Here is a 10,866-nt window from a genome sequence, read left to right on the forward strand (position 1 = left end):
ATTATTATTATTATTATTTTCATTAATATTATTTTTTTCCCGTCTGGCTTTTTCCCCGGAGGGCTTGCGGTGTGTCAAGGAAGCCGGCGCGCTCCCCGGAGCTGGGATTATTTGCACAACATCTGTATATTGAGTTCTCAAACCTGTTTTATTTTTTGAGTGCAGAGGGGTGTTTTGTTTTGGTGTTTTTCCCCTCCACGTCACGCTTTTCTTGGGTTTTTCCCTCACTGCTGTCAGCACCACCTCACCCTCGTCCCATCCCACCATGGCCCGGATGAACCGCCCTGCACCAGTGGAGGTCTGCTACAAAAACATGAGGTTCCTGATCACCCACAATCCCACCAACGCCACGCTCAACACCTTCTTGGAGGTAAGGAGAGACTGGAAGGGGGGGACCAGGGGCACAGCTGCACATTTGGGGCCTAAAAGCCAACGTTGGGATGCAACAGGGATCAGTCCTGTGTAGGATGAGGCGGCGGCACATCACCTACAGTACCATGGCCCCCAGTGGCATCCTGGTGCAGTGGGTCCAATCACTGCTGGCTTTTTGGGGTAGGATGCTTTGGAGGACCCCGAGTATGGTGTTTGGGCTCAGTGGAGATGGAGCAGGGTTCCCAATTCATGTTGCATCCCCTGCCAGCTCCACTGGCACATCACATTTGAGGAGCTTTGCAGTGATGTACATGGATGCACACAACTTCCCCTGCATTTCCCAGCACCGCGATAAGGACTTTTCTTCCTAAATATCCCAGCATCTTTCCAGTGCCCAGAGTGCGTTGGGCAGTGCACAGAGAGCTGGAAGGCTCGGTGTTGCATGAGCCAGAGACAATGCCGTGTCTGGGAGCACTGCCTCTGGCACTGGTAGCAGCCAGGAGGTAAAGGGAGATTAATGGATGTGTGCCCACGGTCCAAATCAGAAGGCTCCAACTTGCTGTTTTTGTCAATGTTTGGGGAAATGCTACATCCTGCAGGTTTGGTCAGGCCAGCACAAGGAGGTGCTTCTTATGAGGAGGTGTTTTGGGATGTTGCTGCAGTTGTGGGGGACCTAGGGCTGTGCATGAGCCCGGTGAGGGAGTTTTGCCTTGGGTCTGACATGCTGGCACCAGAAACATCCTCCGATTTCAATGCACACCTGAAAAACCACTGAGTGTGTGAGCGCTGGCAGCTAGGAGAGCTGCAGGAAGGGAGTTGGAATTCAGGGACAGTTGCCCTGTGCCCCTGCACACAATGTAAATGGCCATGGGGACAGCACCAGAGAGAAGAGGGTGAAATTCCCCTTTCCTAGCCTCTTCAATTATTGGCCAAGCTGCCAAGCGAGCCGAGGCATGCTGTGGTCTGGCAAGCACTCAGGGAAGGAGAGAGATGGATCGTTGAAGGGGACAATCTCAAGCAGCGCCCGACAGGCCGGTATACTGCCAAGTAATCCATGGGCAATCCATGCGGTGGGCAATAAGCCATGCTGGAAACAGCCCAAAACCCACACCTAAGCCTGTGGCACACTGGAGTGATGATGGGATACAGCAATGAGGTTAAGAAGGAGCCCGTGAGCAATAATCTGAAAGATGCTGAGCGCTGTCGCCGGGCTGCACTACAATTCCCCCCACCAGCTGCCTCCACGCATTTCTGAGGCAAAAGTTGCGACCTCACCGGGCACAAATAATTTCCCCTTTGAGGGATTTGCACCTATGTTGGGGATGCAAATCCAAGGAGCCATGAAGTTGAGTAAAAACCCTACCATGGCCACACAGCATTGGTGCTCTGAGATTTAATGTTTCCTTGCACTTGCCAGGCTGGATAGACCATGGGGTTTGGCTTTGCCCAGGGGTTCAGAGATGGGACACCGCTCTGGTTTAGGGTCTGTAGGGGTGTGTGTGGTCATAGCAGGGCTCAGATGTGTTTGGGTTAACTGAGGTGTGACTGGCAGAGTTTTTTCAGAGCCCTCCTTCTTCCCTTGCCAGGACCTGAAGAAGTACGGTGCCACCACGGTCGTGCGAGTGTGTGAAGTGACCTATGACAAGACTCCCCTGGAGAAGGACGGCATCACCGTCATGGTAGGTGGATGGTGGGATGGATGCCAAGGAGCCTGCCCATCACCCTGCTTAAATACCCCCGTCCTTAGTGTCTGCTGGAGACCCTGCATTTCAGATAGACCGAAGTGGCATCGCGCTTGCCTGAGAGCAGGGTAAGATCATCCTCAGGATGAGGCGGGTGAGCTCCCTCCTCCCCGGGCTGAGATGGGGCTGGCTCTTTAAAAAAAGAAAGTGCTGCCTACGCACCCGAAACTGTGACTCACTCGGTTGAGTCGGCAGCTGCCTTCCCTGCCTGTCACTCAGGGTGTAAAGCATCCAAGGGATCAGAGCGCCTGATCCCACATCGAAGGAGCGCATGGTTCCCGTTACCCCCAGCGTTATCTTATCCAGGGAGGGTGCAGGTTTTTGCTTTTCCAGCAGCCGGCTGGTGCAGCTCTGGGGTATGAAAGGGAGCAGGCAGCAAGCAGGAAAAGGCAAGGAGGGAGAGCAGGCAGCTGCCTGGGCTGCATCTTGGCTGATAAGTAATTGGAGATGATGTCAGGCGAGATTGCCCTGCCAGGGAGTTCAGCTCCAGCTGGAAAGCGAGGCTCTGCTTGTTATTTAGGAAAGGATTTGGAAGTGCCTCATGTGTCCTGGGGTGGTCCTCTGCGTGTAGGTCATAGAATCATAGAATGGTTCTCTCCATATAGCTCTCTCTGTATAGTGTATATCCTATATATATAGAGGAGAGCTGTTTCCTAGATACTCTGGGATACAGGTAGGTAATAGATCCTATGTCTCTCTAGATACAGATCCTCCAGATGCAGATCTCTCTAGATATAGATGCTGTATCTCTACAGGATATATCTTACAGAGAAAGATAGCTATGTCCTACACACAGAATCTATATGTAGGAGATCATCTCTGCTCTCTTCCAGACCAAATTCTGCCTTTTACTCTATTGCTTGACTGGAGACCTTCAGTCTGAGTTTCTGTATCTAAGATACACATATGTGTCTACATATCTTTAATGCCGAGAGGTATCTATACTTAGGATATGTTCTGTATGTGGAGATCATAGAATCACAGAATGGTTTGCGTTGGAAGGGACCTTAAACCCCATCCAGTTCCAACCCCCCTGCCATGGGGAGGGACACCTTCCACTAGACCAGGTTGCTCAAAGCCACTTCCAGCCTGGCCTTGAACACTTCCAGGGATGGGGCATCCACAGCTTCTCTGGGCAACCTGTTCCAGTGCCTCACCACCCTCCCCGGGAAGAACTTCTTCCTGATATCCAATCTAAACCTCCCCACTTTCTGTGCTCCCCTGTCACTACAGACCCTTGTAGGAGGGACACCTTCCACTAGACCAGGTTGCTCAAAGCCACTTCCAGCCTGGCCTTGAACACTTCCAGGGATGGGGCATCCACAGCTTCTCTGGGCAACCTGTTCCAGTGCCTCACCACCCTCCCCGGGAAGAACTTCTTCCTGATATCCAATCTAAACCTCCCCACTTTCTGTGCTCCCCTGTCACTACAGACCCTTGTAAAAAGTTCCCCCCCCGGCTTTCTTGTAGGCCCCCGTCAGGTACTGGAAGGCTGCCCCCTCCCTCGACCTGCTGGCCACACTTCTCTGGATACAGCCCAGGATACAATTGGCTTTCTGGGCTGCCAGCGCACACTGCCGGCTCATGTTCAGCTTTTCATCCACCAGTACCCCCAAGTCCTTCTCCTTAGGGATATCAATATCCTAAATATAGAAGCTATGCAAGATACTATATAGAAACTGTATTGTTTCTACATATAAGATACAGCTTTCTGTAACTATATAGAAACTATATGAGTTGTATAAAGGAATATCTATGTCCCATATATTTATGGATAGATGTATCTATGCAAAACCAGACATACCTCTCTGTATAGCTGTATGTAACTATATCAAATATATAAAGTATAATCACTGAATCATAGAATGGTTTGGGTTTGAAGGGACCTTAAAGATCACGTAGTTCAAACCCCCCTGCCATTGGCAGGGACACCTTCAGCCAGATCAGGTTGCTCAGAGCCCTGTCCAACCTGACCTTTCCAGGGATGAGGCATCTACCATCTCTCTGGGCAACCTGCTCCAGTGCCTCACCACCCTCATTGTAAAAAATGTCTTGCCTCACATATAGTCTGAAAATACATATATTTTATACAGAGAGATTATATAGTCTATCCCTTTCTTTAAGGAATTGCCACAAGCTGTTCAAGGCCTGACTCTGGTGTGATATGCCTGGGTGCTGGCATCCACAGCCATGATGACCATGGTGGTCCCATCCTGGACGTGCTCCCTGAGGGGTTTTGAACGCCTCCTCTATTTTTGGCTCTTCTGCATGCCACAGGGGATCTTGAGCAATCTCTAAAGCTGACAGAGGTTAGTTGAGGGAAGGGAAGGGATGCCATCCAGAGGGACCTTGACTGACTTCCGGAGTGAGACCATGAGGTTCAGCAAGGCCAGGTGCAAGGTCCTACACATGGGTCTGAGCAATCCCCAGCATCAGTACAGACTGGGTGATGAATGGATGGAGAGCAGCCCTGTGGAGAAAGACTTGGGGATACTAGTGAATGAAAAATTGGACATGAGACAGCAATGTGTGCTTTCAGCCCACATAGCCAGCCATATCCTGGGCTGCATCCAAAGAATTGTGGCCAGCAGGTCAAGGAAGGGGATTTTGCCCCTCTACTCCACTTTGGTGAGACCCCACTTGGTGTACTGTATCCAGCTCTGGAGTCCTCAGCACAAGAAAGACAGCGGCCTGTTGGAGCAGGTCCAGAGGAGACCCACAAAAGTGGTTAGAAACCTGGAACACCTCTGCTGTGAAGAAAGGCTGAGAGAGTTGGGGTTGGAGAAGGCTCTGGATGGCCTTTCAATATATATAAAGAGGGCTTATAAGAAAGATGGAGAAAGACTTTTTACACAGGCCAGTAGTGACAGAACAAGGGGCAACAACTTCAGACTGAAAGAGGGTAGGTTTAGGTTGGACATATGATAAGGGTGATGAGACATTGGACCAGATTGTCTAGAGAAGTTGTGGATGCCCCATCCCTGGAAGTGTTCATGGTCAGGGGTGCTCAGAACTTTGAGCAACCTGGTTAGTGAAAGGGAGTTTGGAACTAGATGATGTTTGAAGGTCCCTTCCAACCCAAACCATTCTATAATCTGATGATTTTGTGATACGGTGTGTCATCCCCTGTGCAAACCCGGTGACTTGTGCTCATGGCTGAAGCAATGCTTACCACATGCCACGGGGAGGAGATAATCTTGTAGGATGGGCATGGGCTGTGGATGGGCTGACTTAAGCCTTAGGATACCCTGAAGCCCAGCAAACTCCTCTCCAAGCAAAGCCCCACTGAAATCACATTATGGGTTCAAAGACTGAAGTGAAGCTCAGTGGCTTCTTTTGCCATCTTACATCAGGGATGACTCCAGCAGAGCAGCTTAGTGACTCACTCCTCAAACATGAGGATTACAGCCCCATGCTCCCCACTCACCAGGGACTGCACTGCCACATCCCCTCCAAGCAATGCTTCCCCTCTCCCACTGCTGCCCTAGCCAGTGGCCACATTCTTCCTGCCAAATCCATTCTGGGAGAGGATTCCCCATTTTGGGAGAGAGACATACAGCCTCAACTGGCTACCAATGTCCATGAGGAGAGACTGTCCCTTCCCCAAAATGCTGCAGCAGTCACAAGCAAGGGGTGTGACAGTTTCTCCCCATAGCAGAGCCCAGGGCCAGGAGTGCTTAATGCAGCACCCGTTTTACCCACTTCATCACCAATGCGGCGTCCATGCAGCTTGAGGATGAAGCTCAGATGATGAATGCTTGGTTTTTGTCCTTTAAGAGCCTTTCCTGAAGGAAGCCATGTAAATCTTCCCATTTGGAGGGATCTGTCTCCCTCCTTCCCTTCTGGTCTCTCTCAGGCTGTTTTAGGGGTCCCCAGAGCATCCTTTCGGGGCTGTGTGTTCACTTTCACTCCCATGGGTTGCAGCAAGCTGAATTTCAGCACAACATCAGGCCCTGAGATTTCAGCCATCTCCAATCCACCTTTGCTCAAACTTCCTACACAGTGACATTGCGCTCCCAAGTGCTGGATTTAGGAGCTGGTGAGAGGAAGGATGGTGTCTGCACCTCCTCAGAGCTCAGCGCAGTCATCTGAACAGTGAGGAGGCAAGTGATGGCCAATATGGTCCATGGAGGCAGGAGGACGGATGTTGCAGGTCTTGTAAGTGCTCCTGAAGGCTGAACCTGTCCAAAGGAGATGGGAGGACTCCAGACCTAGACTTTTATGGCTGCTACACCCCCATGGAGCTGCACTGTGAGCCCAGTTACCCACACACACATCCACCTCCCCACTGCCGATGTGCAAAAGACCATCACCTTGAGCAAAAAGCAATCCCCTGAGTTTTTCCCCAGGGTCTGACAGTGTTTCTCTCTTCCCCAACCTTACCCTTGCCTTGCAGGACTGGCCATTCGATGACGGAGCGCCTCCTCCCAGCAAGATAGTGGAAGATTGGCTCAACTTGCTGAAGACCAAGTTCTGCGAAGACCCTGGCTGCTGCGTGGCGGTGCACTGCGTGGCTGGCCTGGGGCGGTAAGTCGGAACCCAGCATCCCAGCTGCCACCCCACCCATGAAGGGAGAAGAGGGAAAACCATGCCTGCTCTCCTCCTTCCACCTTAGAGCAGGGTCTTTGCATGCAGTGGGAGTTGGCATGGGCACAGAGGCCTGCTGCTGGAGCTCATCCTTGCACTTCTCATGGCCAGATCCCGGGCATCGGGAGGGACCCAGGTTGCTCAGTGTTGTCCTGCCACTGCCCCACAGTGATCTTGTTTTTCCTAAGAACTCAGTGTGGAAATATTGCAAAGTACTTCCTGCTACAACCAGGAGCCACTGCGTTTTGCTGCTCCCCTCGCCGCAGGTCAGGTTTTGCATGTGTATTTACATTCACTTTTCTGATAGATTTGCCTCCAAAGTCCTCGTGCTCATTAGCAAACAGCTGGCAGCCCCGTCATGGGGGTTTTAGTGCTAAAATTGGTGGTTCCTTGGGGCAGCACTTGCAGCCAAATGGCAAGAAATTACAAACTAAAAGCCAGTGCTGGCAGTTGCCTGCGATGCCACCATTACAGCCCTGCAGCATCTCCCCCTGCCCCAGGACAGGTTGTCAGCCTTTGGGCCACGTGACTGGGGAGTGACCACCACTGCCATTGCCTTTCAGTGCTCCCGTCCTCGTCGCACTGGCCTTGATCGAAAGCGGGATGAAGTACGAAGATGCCATCCAGTTTATCCGACAGTAAGTCGAGCGGTGTTTTGGTGTCAGGGGAGAAAGCAGCCCCTCTCCAAGGGAGCAGAGAGATCTGGTGTGCCTCAGGGTTTTTTGGAGGCTCTGGGGTTGCTTTTTGATCTTTTTGGCATGGGAGAAAAGGGCGTCCAGCACCAAGCACCCTGTGCTTTTGCATCAGGGCTGCGGGAGGCATCCAGGAACGTCCTGGGAGGCTTTTGGCAGGCACCCCACTTTAGGCAGCCTCTCCACATGTTTCTTTCACGGTTTTTCATGTCCTAAGACTCGTTGGGTGAATGAGCAAGAAAAGCAGCTGGGGTCGGTGCCTGTCTCCCTCCTTGGAGGACGCACAAGGCTGCAGCCTCCAAAATCCCTTCTTGGTCCAGGCAGGGGGGTTCAGTACCCTGATAGGGGTGGGCTCAGGGTGGAGGGGCTTCTTCTGCTACACCGCTGACTCTGCTGACCCTTCTCTGTCCCCACAGGAAGCGCAGAGGAGCCATCAACAGCAAGCAGCTGACGTACTTGGAAAAATACCGACCAAAGCAGAGACTCCGATTTAAGGACCCTCATAACCATAAGAACAAATGCTGCATCATGTAACCTCAATGACCTCTTGCCAAAATGCGTGCACACAGACACCCGGGCACTTGCACACATCCCACCCCCTCACCTCCTCGCCCAGCCCTGTGCACCCCACGCGCCACCCCACTGACAGGGCTGGGGTGGAGGGACATGGAGCACCACCACCATGTTCCAATACCCACATCATGGTCCTCTTGCCGGACCCCCCAGAACGGCTGCTTTTTCCAGCAACAGCCCCAAGGAGGGAAGGCAGCACTGCCCTTTTACTCTTGGCATTAGCAGGCAATGAGCTCACCTGATGGTTCTTCATCACCGCCCTCCTCCTCCCTTTCCCCTCCCATCGCACTGAGAGGGGGCGCTTGGTTTGGGGTGATGCAGGCAGGGCTATGAGAAGGGATGGGGAGCAGAAGGGCCAGAGCACCCCCAGAAAAACCCTTTCCCACCTCTTCCCTATTAATAAGGGCTGCAGCAGTGGGGTCGAAGGTGGGGAAGGCACAGTGGCCTTGGTGGGGGGCGGGGAAGATGGTGATGGCAGGAAGAGGTGGACAGGGCATGTAGCTTGGTGCTGGCCCTGTGGCCACAGGAAGGGCTGAGCTAATTCTCCCTCAGGACCGTTCCCTTTCTCCTGGCTCCTCTCCCACTTCACCATCTCCCTCTTGCCTTGATGCTGGCTGAGATGCTGTACGTGGCTCTAACTGGGGGTCACTGCATTGAAGGCAGGAGCACTGGGAAGCTCTGGGACCGTGGCGGGACTTCAAGGCACACGGCTTTGCTGGGGTGCAGGGGCAGCACTGGGTCCCCCAAGGTGTGGGGTACTCTTATTTATAGCTTCCAGATTCAGTGCATGGGCTGGTGGGTTCTCTCCCATCATGTTCCCATCACCAACCCGTGGTGCAAACTCCAGTTCTGGTTGCGATGCCCTGGGGACATAATGTGCATCTTGGGGCATGTCCATGTCCTCCACGGCTGCGTTTGCTGGTGGAAGGGCTGGGCTGCAGCTTTCCTGGGGGATTTTGGGTGCTCCTGGCAAGAGCACATCACCAAAATTTGCATCTGCCTTTCCCATGCCCAGTGGCATCTGTAACAGGACGTCTGGCACCCCAAAAGACTGTGGCGTGTGCCCTGGTGGGGAGGACTCAGAGCTGCCCCTGAGTTGGGACATCAAACATCTCTCAACTTTCTACCTTTGAACGCTTGCAGTAGCTGGAGCGGTGGGCATGTAGGGGGTGTGGGGGTGTTTTTTTCTTTTGACAAGGATAAGAAGAAATTTGCTAATTAAAGGAAAAAAAAAAAACTTAAAAAAACCCTATTTGTCTTCCGCATGTCCTCTGGCCTTTCTTTCTCCGTCGCTGCCTGGTGGAGCCCAGGAGGTGACCCGTGTCCCCACGCTAAGACCACTCCCTGGTCACAGCTGTCTGCCATCCGCGGTCACCAGGGCGTACGTGTGACCCAGGGGATGCCCTGAGTATCCTTTGGGCTGGCTGCTGTTCACCCCCTCAGCTGCAGAGAATTGCAGATGTTGGGGCAAGGTGGGCTAGTCACTGGCATCTTGTTTTAGGTTGCCCAGCTTGAGATGCCTTCAGTGCCCTGTGTTGGGTATCTCCAAAGGTTTCTGTGCCTTCCAAAATGTAGTATCCGGAGATGTTTTATTCAGAGGGTTTATCCTGGGATAAGTGGTGAAGAAGGCTGGTTACACACCTTCAGTACCTGCAGAAGAGTAGGGGACAGCTTTGTACCCCTTTGCTGGACAGAGGAGCTGAGTCATTTCCAGCACCACTCCTCTCCCAGTGGGAGCCAGCCTTGCTGCATGGCAAGGATGGCCATCCCGTGGGTTGGGCTGTGCTGCCAAGTGAGGTGGGAACCCTCCATGCATGGCCCCGGAGCTGTCATACTGCACACCTTGGGCCTGCCCAAGCCCCCACATGGTGGGACAGGCCCTCGATCGCTTGAGTTTCTCCTGCCCCGTTCCAGGCGGTTGGTTCCTGTGTCTCGTGGGGAAGGTGGCAGTGTTTGAAGGGTCTGTTCTTTGGAAAGGGTGAGAAATGGGCTGATAAGAAGGCCTGATGCTGTATTTCAGCAGTCCTGCTGGGTGGGTCACCATCCCCTTCTTCCCCAGTGTGTCCTCCTGCTAAGTGCTGCTAAGGAGGGAGGCTCAGCACTGAGCGATGCTGAGGTGGCTCAGCATTGTGATGAGGACAGCCCCAACCCCTCTTTAGCAGGAGACTGTGGTCTCATGTGCTCCCTGGTCACAACAGGCTGTGCCATGACTTGCGAAGAGTGTAGGATAAAGCCGTTGGAACCGATGCTTTGCAGGCTTGGAGATGTTTCTGCCCTGGCAAGAGGAGGAGAAATGTTCTCCTCACCCATGCTCATGGGAGCATCGCATGGCAGATTGTCCAGGGCAAGCAGTCCAGGGCTTCAGCCATGATGCTTTTGAGTTGGGATCAGAATGGGGACGGAGGGGCTTGAATTCAGCCTTTTTCCCTGCCCATGGGAACTCTTCCCCTCCTCCACACACGGTTTGATGGTTGAAGTGCTCGGTGCTGAGCTCTGCTGAGTGTACACTGGAATCTCAGCTAGGTGGGCTTGGTTGAGGGGATCACGGGGAGGAGAGGCTTTGCAGGGCTCCTTCAGTTCATGTAGCATCAACCCAACCACCTTAAAAATAGGGAGCTTCTACTGTAAGAGCAGTCCTTGACCTGGGAAGATCCATGTGGCCAAATTCTGAGCGCCTCTGGTTGGCAGAGCAGCGTCTTGACATCCTTCAGTTTTGTGAGTCACTGAAAAACAAATCATGCTGCTTTAATGGTCCTTTTTTTTTTTTTTTCTTGTTTTAAATGGATATCTCTTCTCACCCCCCCTGAAACTTGTTGTAACGTCCCATGTGCTGCTCCATGGACAGGATAACTCGGCAGCCCAGGAGCTGCCATCCTTGCATGGAGGGCTTGAGCCCACTC

The 10,866-nt window shown here is 52.8% G+C and overlaps 1 protein-coding gene across 3 annotated transcripts; it reads left to right on the plus strand.

The window, feature by feature from the left end:
- The first annotated feature begins 265 nt into the window (after positions 1 to 265).
- Positions 266 to 7,943, plus strand: PTP4A3 (protein tyrosine phosphatase type IVA, member 3). 3 transcript variants are annotated; one of them, XM_010151807.1, is made up of 5 exons: positions 266 to 370; positions 1,959 to 2,051; positions 6,511 to 6,641; positions 7,265 to 7,339; positions 7,810 to 7,943. In XM_010151807.1, the coding sequence occupies exons 1-5, from the start codon at positions 266 to 268 to the stop codon at positions 7,925 to 7,927; spliced, it is 522 nt and encodes a 173-aa protein (XP_010150109.1). In that variant the 3' UTR covers positions 7,928 to 7,943. The 3 variants fall into 3 exon arrangements, with proteins under 3 accessions (XP_010150109.1, XP_010150110.1, XP_010150111.1); XM_010151808.1 differs by lacking the exon at positions 7,265 to 7,339 and having other exon boundaries at positions 7,810 to 7,927; XM_010151809.1 differs by lacking the exon at positions 1,959 to 2,051 and having other exon boundaries at positions 275 to 370.
- Positions 7,944 to 10,866: the final 2,923 nt, after the last annotated feature.

The sequence above is a fragment of the Eurypyga helias genome, unplaced genomic scaffold (assembly GCF_000690775.1).
Source record: "Eurypyga helias isolate BGI_N326 unplaced genomic scaffold, ASM69077v1 scaffold8985, whole genome shotgun sequence".
Classification (NCBI taxonomy): Eukaryota; Metazoa; Chordata; class Aves; order Eurypygiformes; family Eurypygidae; genus Eurypyga; species Eurypyga helias.